Genomic DNA, 14,514 nt, shown 5'->3' on the forward strand with positions numbered 1-14,514 from the left:
TCTCCTGACCTCGTGATCCGCCCGTCTCGGCCTCCCAAAGTGCTGGGATTCCAGGCTTGAGCCACTGCGCCCGGCCCCCCCAAAAAATTTAACACGGGTACAATTAAGAATCAAATGTTTCTAACTTCCAACTACACAAAAGTAGCCTCTGCTTCTCCTTAGAACAAGGCAACCATGCCAATGTTGAACACAGCACCGTATTATCTTGTCTCCTGACCCCAAGGCCTGATGGGACAGGCTAGTTTCAGCATTACCAATGCAGCAGGCCCACATGTCTCCACAGCTAAAACTCCAGGCTGCCTAATTAGAGCAGTAAGATTTACTATCACTGAAAAGAGCAAGTTACAAATTACCCAGCCAATTCTACCATAAATATTTTCTTTCATTCATTCATTCACTCATTCATTTATTTATTGAGACAGGGTCTCTAGTCCAGGCTGGACTGCAGTGGTGTAATCTTGGCTCACAGCAGCCTCGACTTCCTGAGCTCAGGTGATCCTCACACCTCACCCTCCCAAGTAGCTGGGACTACAGACACTTACTACCACACCCGGCTAATTTATTGTATTTTTATTTCTTTTTTTTTTTTTTTTTTTTTTTGAGACAGAGTCTTGCTCAGTCGCCCAGGTTGGAGTGCAGTGGCTGGATCTCAGCTCACTGCAAGCTCCGCCTCCCGGGTTCACGCCATTCTCCTGCCTCAGCCTCCCGAGTAGCTGGGACTACAGGCGCTCGCCACCTCGCCCGGCTAGTTTTTTGTATTTTTTAGTAGAGATGGGGTTTCACCTTGTTAGCCAGGATGGTCTTGATCTTCTGACCTCGTGATCCGCCTGTCTCGGCCTCCCAAAGTGCTAGGATTACAGGCTTGAGCCACCACGCCCGGCCTATTTTTAGTAGAGACAGGGTTTTGCCATTTTGCCCAGGCTGGTCTTGAACTCCTGGGCTCAAACGATCTGCCTGCTTCAGCCTCCCAAAGTACTGAGATTACTGGCATGAGACACCACGCCCAATCAATTCTAGTATAAATACTTTTAACAAGGGGCTCAAATTCAGTCATAAGAGGCATTAAATTATTTCTGCATCACATTATGCCTCCCCATAACACTCTCCTCTTCCCAAACAAGCATCAGTTTGAACTTGCTTCTGACTGAACAAATGAGAGGATAAAAAAGAGACAGGAAAGAAAAAAGAATTAAAGAATATAAAAGGAAGGCACTCACACTGGTTAAATAGAAGAATGAAGAAAACACACGGGACCAGTGGCCAAGGTTCACTAAGTAGGCTTTAGGGAAACAAACTATCATAGAGATGCAAATAAGAATGCAAAATAATGTATAAACATCCTATGATAGCCACATCTCAAGAATATTCTATTTTTCCTTTTTTCAGATGCTAAGGTAGGATGGTACTTGTCCAACCACTTGGAAGCACGTACAGTCATGTGACTTACTTCAGCCAAGGGAATGTGAATAGAAGTGAATCACTGCTGGGGGAAGTTCTGGAGAGTCAAGAGTACAGTTCACCATATTCTCCTACTTGACAACACATCAAGGTATCTGAGTATCTGAATGTGCAGACATGGGAGCAGAGCTTACCGCTGACCCGGACAGACAACTTTTTTAGTGGCTAGATTATAACTACTAATATCTAGGAGATGTTTTTTTCCTGTAGTATCATCTAGCCCACCTTGCTACATAGCCCATTTTAACTATGCTCTATTTCAACCCTTCCTTACTCCAATCATGTTTTCATCATTTTAGGAAAAGAGAAAGTCACATTTCTATGCCCAGAAATTCCAAGGAAACAAATATCCTTTTCTAACCCATACTAGTAATTGTTGAACACCTACCACTTACCAGCAAATTAACATGACACACAAAAATTCAAAATAAAACCCAGACTGTGAAAGGAATTAATAAGTCCACATGTCAAAGACAAATATAGTTGACATATACCACACCTGCTTTGCAACTGTTGCTTCAGCCTCAGAGCCCAGATCAATGAGGTCATCTCTAGAAATGTTTCTCATCTGACTCTAATAACAACCTGTATCCCCATTTCCTCTACCGAGCTGGGTTGCTTTCTGGGTTCTTTCCCTGGGAGGAAAAGAAAAACCCTACCCTACCCTCCTTTCTATAACTACTATAGAGCATGGTGCTTACTAACGTGGTGTTCTACAAATGAATGAATACCATCTGACACTGATGTTGTGTTAAGGCAGAACTCTAAAATGCCAAAAGAGGCATTATTAAAATAACACATGCATTATCTCCAGAATCAGAACAACAGTGGAATAAGCAATCCTAGAAAAGGCTAAGAGTCAACACAACTTTAAAGAACTACTAAGGAATTTAAACTTGCCAAAACCTTAGTACACACATACTCTTTGCTCTTTTCCGCCTGTCCATCTTCCTCCATAAGGCATGTACACAGCAGTTGGCAACTTCAGATGCATATCTTCCCATCTTTGTCACCAGAAAGAAAAAAAGCTAAATCTTCCAACTTTTCTCATCTTGATCATGTGACCACACCAGGTTTATCACTGTGCTCAAAAAGAGGGAGTACTGTCGATTCCCCTAGCTTTCACCAAAGGTTAAGGAATAGCTAACAGGATCAGAGTAAAACTATATTAGAACAGAGTAACTACCCATAAATGCATGGGAAGCCATTCCACAAGACTACTGTTTTAAGGAGAGGTGCCGTGCAGAACAAAAACCATGAAGAACATTATTTATTGCCACCTCCATGAAAATGGTATAATCTTTTTAATAATTCAAAATGAAAGAGGGCTTGATCTAGCTTAAGAAGATGAGAGGCCTAAAAGTTAAGCTTTAAGGCCCAGGGAAAGAAAGAAACATGGTGTACAAAGAGATGGTGAGATCTGCCTGGATGGACATGACATGGTAGGAAGAAGCAGTGACATAATAAGGACAGATGAACAGAGAGGAAGCAGCCAGACAGATACTGAGTCTGTAGTTCCTGGGGATCCCCAAAGTGTTACAATGCTTTGGGATCTGTATAGGATTTCTAAGACTGGAAAAGAGTATAAACTACATCAATGTGGAAACTATTGAATGGATCTTGAAAGACTGGCAGAATTTCAGTAAGATAAGGTCTAAAATGCAGAAGGCAGGCATTTTAAAAGGAAAATGGCATGATCAAAATTACTAAAGAAAGAAATTGCAAGGTATTTTAAGTAGTTAAGAATAGAGAAACTATCAAGTTTTAGTCTCTGAAACCAGTAGATATGAATTAAGTTTGGCATTGTATTTTTTTTTTTTCTTGCCGTATACTTCTTTCAAAAATCAGAAAAAGGAAAGTTAAGTTGATTGGTACACTGACAGCTTGTCCTGAGTCATTCTTGAGTGTGGCTTCATTATTTCCCTAGAAAATATCCCAATCCAGCTAGGCTGTAATCCCAGCACTACGGGAGGCTGACGGGGAGGATCACTTGAGCTCAGCCTGGCCAATGTGGTGGAACCCTGTCTCTACTAAAAATACAAAATTAGGCAGGCATGGTGGTGCACACCTGTAGTCCCAGCTACTTGGGAGGCTGAGGCAAGAGGAGGATGAGGCAGGAGGATCACCTAAGCCCAAGAGATGGAGGTTGCAGTGAGTCAAGTCGCACCACTGCACTTCAGCCTGGGCAACAGAGCAATACACTGTCAAAGAAAAGAAAAAAGAAAAAAGAGATCCTAATCCAAACATAGTATGGCTTCTTCCCAAAAGACATTAGTAATATGGTTTAGATGTTTGTCCCATCCAAATCTCATGTTGAAACGCTGGAGATAGAGCCTGGTGGGAGGTGTTTGAATCACTGGGGTGGATGGATCCCTCATGAATGGCTTAATGCCAGTCCCCTTGGTGGTGAACGAATTCTTGCTCTGAGTTCACTTGAGATCTGGTTGTTTAAAAGTGTGCGCCTGCCCCCTCCCCACCCCTTGCTCCCACTCTTGCCATGTGATATGCTGGCTTTGCTTTCTGCCATGATTTTAAGCTCCCTGAGGCCCTCACCAGAAGCAGATGCCAGCACCACACTTTCTGTACAGCCTGCAGAACCATAAGCCAATTAAACCTCTTTTCTTTATAAATTACCCAGTCTCAGGTACTCCTTTACAGCAATGCTGAAGCCTAATACCATTTGAAATTGGAAAATATAAAAACTAAATATTAGTAAGGAAAATCAACAATCCTAGTACAATCAACTTATAATTATATGCAAATGAAAGCAGTCTTATAGAAGACAATTTTCTACAAGAGTAAATATTTGAAAACATACTCAACCCAGCAATTCCACTTGCAATAACCTAGCTTAGAGAAGTACCAGTACAAGTTCACAATGATAATGAGAATGTTCAGGTGTGGCATCATTTGCTATGGCAAAAACCTGAAACCAAATGATGAAAGAGAAGTGATTATATATACACACAATTGATATATCCACATAACAGAAAATTATGCAGACATTAAAACTGATAATATAGTATTAATGACAGATAGTGTTAAAAAAAAAAAAAGCCTACATTAAGGCCAGGTGCAGTAGCTCATGCCTGTAATCCCAGCACTTTGGCAGGCTAAGGCGGGAGGACTGTTTCAGGCCAGGAGCTTAAGACCAGTCTGGGCAACACAGCGAGACCCCTATCTCTATTTTAAAAAAAGAAGAGTCTGGGTGTGGGGGCTCATGCCTGTAATCCCAGCACTTTGGGAGGCTGAGAGGGGCAGATCACTTGAGCCCAGGAATGTGAGACCAGCCTGGCCAACACAGTGAAACCCTGTCTCTACTAAAAATAAAAAAATTAGCCAGGTGTGGTGGTGGGCACCTATAGTCCCAGCTGCTCAGAAGGCTGAAGCAGGAGAACTGCTTAAACTCGGGAGGCAGAGGTTGCAGTGAGCTGAGATCCCACCACTGCACTCCAGCCTGGGCGACGGAGCAAGACTCTGTCTCCAAAAAAAAAATAAAGAAAAAAATGCATATGATACAGTTAATGAAGACAGCAAGTCACATTACAGTATATAAAATGATTCTATCCTTAAAAAGAAAGAAACGAACCAAAATACAAATAAAAAGCTGTCAAAAATGTCCTCTTACTCAAAAATCTTCCTATCTTTTAAGAGTCTGTTAAACTCTGCACCTTCTACAAACTCTTAAGTATTCCTATAAACTTACAGGACTTACAAGACTCAAGTCTTCTTTTCTTACCAGTACATGTCATTTATCTTCTAATGGGTAATTCCTGTCTTGCCACCTGTTTTAAAGCTTCTTTGAGACTGACTTATACTTCTCCAAGTCAACCTTTAAGGACTAGGACTGTGGTTTTCACATAATAAACTGGTAAGGATTAGCTAAACCAATTAAAAAGTCAGTTCTCCTGTACAGTGGTACAAAGGGAGATTAATAACAAAAACAAAGAAAAAAATAATAGAACAGGAGACTACATCAAAAATTATTCTCAGCCAGACTCATTCTTTAAACCTACTTTTTCAATGTGACCTCATTACTAGAGAAACAGCAATAAAACAAGAATAAGGGTTTTCTTCTTTATCAAATTAGCAGAAAAATACAAAATGCAGATAATGTGACTAGAACGAGAAAAAGCATTCTTTCCCCTGATGGTGATAATGTAAACAGGAAGTAAAAAATTAATGCACAACAAAGTTATTCACAAAAAACTCCCGTGCACCAAGTAACTTCACTTCAGGGACCCTTTCCTGAAGAGGTATCTGAAATGGGAACATTTGGAGCGTAAGCAAAAAACTTTTCCCTACACCTACCTACCTATCCAAAAACTGAAAAAAGTAGCCATGGAAAATATTGTATGTTCATTCTGTGGATTATCTGGCCACCATCTGTAAACGATTACCAAAAGATCACAATGACATGGGCAATGTTAATGTTAGGGTATTGAAAGAAAAGAGCAGGATACCAAAATGTACACACAGTATGATCAGCTACATGCCAAAGTGTACAGATAAAAAATAAAACGTTAACACAGACTTTTCTCTGAATGGTTCTTATTTTCTTTTTGTACTTTTCCGTATCCCAAACCTTTGAAATAGTTTTTTTTAAGTGAAAACACAACTCTATTTCTTTCTATATAATCAGTGGGGGGTTAAAAAAATCTCTGCTCTAAAAATGTAAAGAAAAATAATAAATAGAAGGCTATATCCTATGTCTCACAACTGAGTTTTTGCTGAGTAATACATAATTATTAAAACTCTGTAGGCAAATTTTTTGATGGGGTGAGAAGTAGGCAACTGTATGCAAGCATTTCCTTTCATCATTCAAAAATTTCAGACAGATTCTAGTCAAATGTAAAAATGGACCCATAACAGAGGAAAAATTTATTCTTAGCATGGAGAAGGCAAAGGAAGAAAAACCAAATTGGTAGACTTAATTATTAAATTTTAAAATGTTGTAGAAATTAAAATAAACCATAAAAAAAAACAGAAAAAAAATTTGTCCATGTTAGTTAATCAATACCTTCCACATAAAGGGCCCTGACAAAACAGTAAGTATCTCCAAAAGTATACAAAAGGCACTAACAAACAGCTCAGAAAATAAATGCAAATGGCCACGGAGCAAATTTTTCCACTCTATAGTAAACAAAGAAATGCTAACTTTAAACCAAGGAATTCTTTTTCCCCACAAACTTTTCTTTTTAAAAAGGGTATGCTCTATTGACTAGGATTTGGCAAAATGAGCACTCTCAAGAAGTATTAGTAGAAGTATTAAATTGGCCCAAGATTTCTGAAAGATTTAACAGATAGATTCTGTAAACCCGTTTCATGAATTTGACTTGATAAAACCAGCTCACATTCAAGTATGATAGGCATAAGCAATATTTTTTACAGCAAAAATCTGAGGAAAAAACCTAGAGGCCCAAATTTAAATCATGGGCTTTTATATTAAAGAAAATCATGGAGCCACTTTAAATTACCTCATGGAAGAATGTTACAGAATTCCAGAAAATACATCTAGTGATAACATCATCCCTATTATTTGTATGTTGCAAGTATACATATATTGATCTCTGAATGTGGAATTTTGAAAAAACAAAAAGAAGCTACACATATAGAAAAGACTCTAAGAACATAGAACAGAAATATTAACCATGGTTATCTCTGAGTGGTAGGATTAAAATTATTTTCTTTAATTTTCCTGAAGCATCCCAATTTGTATTCTCAATATGCACTGTTTATATAATAAAATCAACATTGAACACAACTACCACTAAAGCGATCTTAAAGTTGCTATAAAATTAAATTCAATCCTACCACTGCCACTTGAGAAAAACAAGAAAAAGCACATAGTATAATAAAAACGCTACTGCACTGCCAAGAGGGAGGTGGTAGCCTACAAATACCTGTACCACAATTGGAAAAGGCTAGGTAGTATCCCTGAGAGCAACCCAACAGAGAAGCAGTGGAAGGGAGTGATTTCCTATAGAAGAAAAAGAGAACAGGAAAGAGAGGAACAGGTCAGCTACAATAAAAAAAAATTAGAGAGGAAAGGGGGAAAGAAAAACAATAGAAGAAGAATAAGATGTCTAGTTCGACTGTGGATAGTGATGAAGGATGGGTGAAAAGAAGAGCAGAGGTAAAATTAGGAGAGATGAAATATATCCTCAGACTCTACTTTCATTTAAGAATGAATTTAAATAATTTTTAAAAAGAAGCTATCTTGATTTGGAAGAAAGGCACAAGAGGTCACTGGAAGGAGGTTGCACAAAGAAGACGGCTTAATGCAGAGGTTTAGAAGAAAACAGTGGGTCAAAAATGAATCCTAGCACAAATCCTGGGAGGGAAAACTAATACTTAAATTCTAAACTAAAGTTTATACCCTCTTCTAAGTCCCTCATCATAGGGATCCAGTGGTCTGCAGTGAAACAGTATGGCATAATGAAAAGATTCACTGACTTGAACTCCTGGTCAGGAGTTCAAGACCAGCCTGGCCAACATGGTGAAACCTCATCTTTCCTAAAAATACAAAAATTAGCCAGGTGTGGTGGCCCATGCCTATAATCCCAGCCATTCAGGAGGCTGAGGCAGGAGAAACGCTAGAACCCGCGGGGCAGAGGCTGCAGTGCGCCGAGATCACGCCACTGCACTCCAGCCTGTGTGACAAGAGCAAAACTCCATCTCAACAACAAAAAATATCAACCTGGGGGTTGAAAAGAAGGCCTTCAAAGTTCCTCCCAGTCTTGAGATTTTGTTATGAGCAAAAGAATGAAGCTAAGCAGGCAAAGTGATATTTAAAAGAGCCAGCATCTTCTCATCTCATTTGCATTCTTAAAACTAATCAGATGTTTTGGCTAAAGCTCTAAATTTCTTTTTTTTTTTTTTTTTTTCTGAGACGGAGTCTCGCTCTGTCTCCCGGGCTGGAGTGCAGTGGCGCAATCTCGGCTCACTGCAAGCTCCGCCTCCCGGGTTCACGCCATTCTCCTGCCTCAGCCTCCCAAGTAGCTGGGACTACAGGCGCCCGCCACCGCGCCCGGCTAATTTTTGTATTTTTAGTAGAGACGGGGTTTCACCGTGTTGACCAGGATGGTCTCGATCTCCTGACCTCATGATCCTCCCACCTCGGCCTCCCAAAGTGCTGGGATTACAGGCGTGAGCCACAGCGCCCCGCCAAGCTCTAAATTTCTATGCCTGATCACACCCTTCACAATTGAGCATATTATTGACTGGCTTAAACTACATGAACTACAACAAGATTTGTCATTCTACAAATCTAATCGAGTGGCCACAAGTGATCTTCCCACCTCAGCCTCCTCAAGTACTGAGATTACAGTCATGAGCCACCATGCTCAGTCTTACTCATTTTTCAAAATACATACTATGTTGGTGCAAAAGTAATTGTGATTTTTGCCATTTTTAAAAAAAAAAAAAATTGCAAAAACCGCAATTACTTTTGCACCAACCTAAATACACAGCTGGGCATACTGGCAGGCGCCTGTAGTCTCAACTACTTGCGATGCAGTGAGCTGTGTCTGCATCACTGCACTAGAGCCAGGACAATGGAGTGAGACTGTCCCTAAAAATAAAATAAAAACATAATACAATTTTTAAAATTTCTCAGGCCGGGTGCGGTGGCTCACGCCTGCACTTTGGGAGGCCAAGCCGATTGGATCAGGAGTTCAAGACTAGCCTGGCTGAGATGGTGAAACCTTGTCTCTACTAAAACTACAAAAATTAGCCAGTCGCAGTGGCAGGCGCCTGTAATCCCAGCTACTATGGGGAGGCTGAGGCAGGAGAATCACTTGAACCCGGAGGGCAGAGGTTGTAGTGAGCCGAGATCACAGCACTGCACTCCAGCCTGAGTAACTCCGTCTCAAAAAATAAATTTGTAACACTGATATATAGAAAAAATGACCATGCTGAAACACTGTGGATTTTAGAAGCAATGCGCTGTTGATAGCCCAAAATGATTGTCAGTTCACATGCAAGAGTCCCAATGCAACCTGAGAATTAACGTGCATAAAACCTCAGTTGTTCAAAAGATACAAGTTACTTATACGCACATACATACATACATGTACATCTACATGCAGTCTTTAAAAGACAGAAGAAATGTCAATAGTATCCAATGTCAACAGCACACCTTATAAGTGTGTAATTATGTTTTCTTTTTAGTTTTTATATATTCAAAATAATCTAAAATGAACATGTAACGCTTTATTACAGGAGGAATAATATTTTTAAATCAGCCACATAGGCCGGGTGCAGTGGCTCACGCCTGTAATCCCAGCACTTTGGGAGGCCGAGGCAGGCAGATCACCTGAGGTCTGGAGTTCGAGACCAGCCTCAACACTGAGAAACCCCGTCTCTACTAAAAATACAAAAGTAGCCGGGCGTGGGTGGTGCATGCCTGTAATACCAGCTACTCGGGAGGCTGAGGCAGGAGAATTGCTTGAACCTGGGAGGCAGAGGTTGTGGTGAGCTGAGATTGCGTCACTGCACTCCAGCCTGGGCAACAAGAGCGAAACACCATCTCAAAAAAAATAAATAAAATAAAATAAAATAAGCCACATAAAGCTAAGTGTGGCTGCTCCAAAGAATAACCTGAATGTAAAAGAGCAAAAATTTTCAGAACAGAGCTCTATATACTAAGTATAAGTGGTAAGAGCTTAACATGCTAAAATACTGAAGTTTACCAATAATCCTATCAAACAGCTATCCCCACTCTGTGGACTAAGACACTGAGGTTTCCTGAAACTCTTAACAGAAGACACATAGCTATTTAACAGCAGAGGCAGAAATCACACACAAAGGCTGGGCGTGGTGGCTCATACCTATAATTGCAGCACTCTGAGAGGCCAAGGCTGGCGGATCACTTGAGGTCAGGAGTTCGAGATCAGCCTGACCAACATGGTGAAACACCATCTCTACTAAAACTACAGAAATTATCAGGGTGTGATGGTGCGTGCCTGAAATCCCAGCTACTTGGGAGGCTGAGGCAGGAGAATTCGCTTGAACCCGGGAGGCGGAAGTTGCAGTGAGCCAAGATCATGCCACTGCACTCCAGCCTGGGCTACAGAAACTCTGTCTCAAAAATAAAAAGAAAAGAAAAAACAAAATCACACACAAAGAAAGCTGCCCTAGTCCAAAGTCCCTATGCTTATCCACTTAAATAGTCTGACATCAGCATGATGTGCTTTGATTTATTCTTTACACTTGACATTAAAAAATTTTTAAATAATTTACTAGATAATATGTATTCACGGCTATGGCCTCAAATGGCTGTAGGAGATAATCCTATTAGAATTTAGAGGCTGAGCGCAGTGACTCACGCCTATAATTCCAGCACTTTGGGAGGCCGAGGCGGGTGAATCACTTGAGGTCAGGAGTTTGAGACCAGTCTGACCAACATGGTGAAATCTCGTCTCTATGTCTCAAAAAACATTAGCCAGGTGCAGTGGTGCACACCTGTAGTCCCAGCTACTTGGGAGGCTGAAGTGGGGGGATTTTTAAGCCTCAGAAGCAGAGGTTGCGGTGAGCTGAAATACTGCCACTGCACTCCAGCCTGGGTAACAGAGTGATGAGACTCTCAAAACAAAAAAATTTAACCATTAAATTTTTTTAGCTAAACATAATCAATTAAGCTAAACATAATCAATGTTAGTCCCAAAATTAGAGAACTAGGCCTTGCAAGAGGAGTTCTGAGTATTTTTTTACATGGAATGACAGACCTTGGCTAAATCAGATGGAGTATTACATTCAAGAAAATGCATCTGATCTGATTCTTCACACTACTTCTTACGTTACTCCAACTAAAAAGAAACACCAGACCACTAAAAACATAAGACAACTTGTTCACTAACAAAGTCAGAGTGCCTCACTACCCTGTTAATATCTATGTTGCCAAAAGGCATGATAAGGACAAAAGCTCAAAAGCTGAGTATCAAAACTCAAGTTCTTAAAACAAGTGAGGCTTCTTTTCAATAAAGTATCATTAAGTCAACACATAAGGAAAAGGACCACGAATGGTGAAAGATGTGTTGTAATATACGTTTAAGGAAGTGAAGAGAAAGGGCAAACAAAACATGACACACCATATGTTAAATTTGGTGTCTGAACATGTCAGTGGCTATGAACTACTTCTTTGAGTCTAGCACATCTGGGGAAAAATTTAGGAACTGCTTTGGATTCCAGTTTGCTTTTAAGTACTCGGCTCACAAATCAGGAAAAATTACCCATATGCAATGAACCATTCAAGTTTTGGACCTCACAACGAGGCTTAAAAATATTTTTTCTTGTATTCCCAATTCCATTTCAAATTACCATGAAATACATACCTTCCTCCTATTGAGTCGTCTTGTGGTTGGGCCCCGGCAGTGTTCCTCTGTGAACGTCGCAGTGACCCCCCTGGATTGTTATTAGGCCGGTTGGACATTGGCACCTCTCTCTTGAAGGGACATACCCTTTCTAGACACTACCATTCACTAAAAGAAAAAATAAACAAAATTTATCAGATGTACAAAATACAGTATGGGCAAGAACTTACAGTGATGTGGGAATTTTCTGCGAACTATCTGATTTTACAGCCTTCACCCATGCTGCAATGTCTCATTGAACTGTGAACTCTGACTGATGAATGTGTTACAAAATGTCAGGGTATAACATGTTCAAGGCATGTGGTCCAGGACTCAGCATATAAAATTAACTTAGATTTCACGGAATAGCCAGATAATTCTCAATTCAAAGAATACACAGCACAGGTAGAAATGTCTTCGTTTCCACATTCTAGTACTGTGCAGAAACAGGCACTACACCTAAAGTCAAAAGATGATGGCTCAAGTCCTGTGACAGAACAGGTGTTAAAGAAGTTTGCCTTTGTACAAATCACAGCCTCTAAGCCTAGGATTCCTCAGACACAGAATTAACATGTCATATCTTCTTCACAGTACTGTTGTGAATAACAAATGAAAAAATAAATACAAACAAAACTGTGGCCGGGTGGAGTGGGCTCCAACCTGTAATCCCAGGATTTTGGGAGGCTGAGGTGGGTGGATCACCTGAGGTCAGTAGTTCGACACCAGCCTGGCCAATATGATAAAACCCCGTCTGTACTAAAAATACAAAAATTAGCCAGGTGTGGTGGCACACACTTGTAAACCCAGCAACTCGGGAGGCTGAGGCAGCAGAATCGCTTGAACCTGGGAGGCAGGGGTTCCAGTGAGCCCAGATCATGCCACTGGATTCCAGCCTGGGTGACAGAGTGAGACTTCATCTCAAAACAAAACAAAACAAAACAAAATTGTAAAACTGTACTATCTTAATGAGCTCAATAGAGGAAACTGAGCAATGGTCCCAGATATTTTGGATTTTCAACAGCAGCTCTGCTAGCCATGACCTTGGATAAAATAATTTCTACATTTAATTTACTCTTCTTTAAAACCAGTACGTTACCTACCTCAACAGAGCTGTCAGCAACAAGAAATTGTGAAAGTATTTTTATAAGTTTAACAATTTAACTCAAAACAGTTCTTAACCAAATTGAACTTTCTATAAGAAATTATTGTACAGATAAAATACTGACACTCAGAAAATTAGTTTAACTGATAAAACAAGCCAACCTTACAATCATAGAATTACAACATGTGCAAATAAAATCTTTCACTATGTTTTGTAAGCCTGCAGTCAAATTTGAAGTGGAGTTCTTTCGTTACTTCTATTTACTGGGAAAGAGAATGAACATATGACATTATAGAAACTGGTGCCAAAGAGAATGCAAATTAATCATAATTAAATCTATTACTGTACTGGATTTTGTTTTAGAGATTCCTTGTACTGTAGTAAGAAAGCAGGTTTTCTTTTGGGTTACATTGTTGATACAATTCAGTAGAAAAAGACATATCACATATGTCCAAATTAATGTAATAAACTTTAATTAGAAAGTTCAAATTACTAATTTAAGGATAGTCAGTTTCAGAAAGAAAAAAAATACAATTAAACATTAGAAGAGAGGCAGGCAGAGAGAGAAGAAAAGGTTAAACTTACACGTACTGATATGGAAAGATATGAAACTCTCATTTGTGTGTATGTATACAAAGACTTGTATATAAATTTCTGTATACTGCCCACATGTTAAAAATTCATGGAAAGATACATGAAACATACTTTGTTAATAATGACTGCCTTTGAGAAAGGACTGGGGGATCCGGAGTTTAGAATGAAAGAAATCGGCCGGGCGCGGTGGCTCACGCCTGTAATCCCAGCACTTTGGGAGGCCGAGGCGGGCGGATCACAAGGTCAGGAGATCGAGACCACGGTGAAACCCCGTCTCTACTAAAACTACAAAAAATTAGCCGGGCGCGGTTGTGGGCGCCTGTAGTCCCAGCTACTCGGGAGGCTGAGGCAGGAGAATGGCGTGAACCCGGGAGGCGGAGCTTGCAGTGAGCCGCGATCGCGCCACTGCACTCCAGCCTGGGCGACAGAGCGAGACTCCGTCTCAAAAAAAAAAAAAGAAATCATTTTTGTCGTCATTGAGACTGTTTATAAATTTATAAGGAAATAGCAGGCTGCTCTAGCATTAACAGCTTTAAGCACAGAGCTCTTGTGCCAAACTGTCTCTGCCCAAGTTCAATTCTTGACTCTAACACTAACAAGTTGTATATAATCTTGCATATACGAGTGTCTGCATACATACTTCCCTGTGCTTCAATCAATCAAATGAGGATAAAGAACTCACACAGTAATTGTGAAGATCAAATAAAAACCCATGTAAACTACTCAATACAGTGCCAATCATATAGCAAGTGCTCAGTACATGTTAAGCATGATTATTACTATAAACATTTACTCAAAAGAATAAAAATATCTGTAGTAAAATCTAATATATCGGGAGAGGCTTCACCATAAAAATCACTGTCAATATGAGTCTTAATTTTTGGCACAATATTTTCAAAAGTGAAATGTTTTCAATTAAGGGTAAACATCTCAATCACCTGGGAAGCTTTGTCAAAATATGAATACCTGTCCCCCAACCTGATATCCTCATTCACTGGGCACAAAAGT

At 40.0% G+C, this 14,514-nt stretch overlaps 1 protein-coding gene across 36 annotated transcripts in view; it reads right to left on the reverse strand.

The window, feature by feature from the left end:
• The window catches only part of TRIP12 (thyroid hormone receptor interactor 12), a 157,219-nt gene that overhangs the window by 101,582 nt on the left and 41,123 nt on the right, over window positions 1-14,514 (reverse strand). For all 36 annotated transcript variants that reach the window (XM_074010394.1, XM_045367828.3, XM_074010389.1 and 33 more), the window contains exon 2: window positions 11,793-11,939. In XM_074010394.1, coding sequence (XP_073866495.1) covers window positions 11,793-11,890 — 98 coding nt within the window. In that variant the 5' untranslated portion in view covers window positions 11,891-11,939. The remainder of the gene's footprint in view (window positions 1-11,792; window positions 11,940-14,514) is intronic.

This window comes from Macaca fascicularis, chromosome 12 (genome assembly GCF_037993035.2).
Source record: "Macaca fascicularis isolate 582-1 chromosome 12, T2T-MFA8v1.1".
In the NCBI taxonomy this organism is placed as follows: Eukaryota; Metazoa; Chordata; class Mammalia; order Primates; family Cercopithecidae; genus Macaca; species Macaca fascicularis.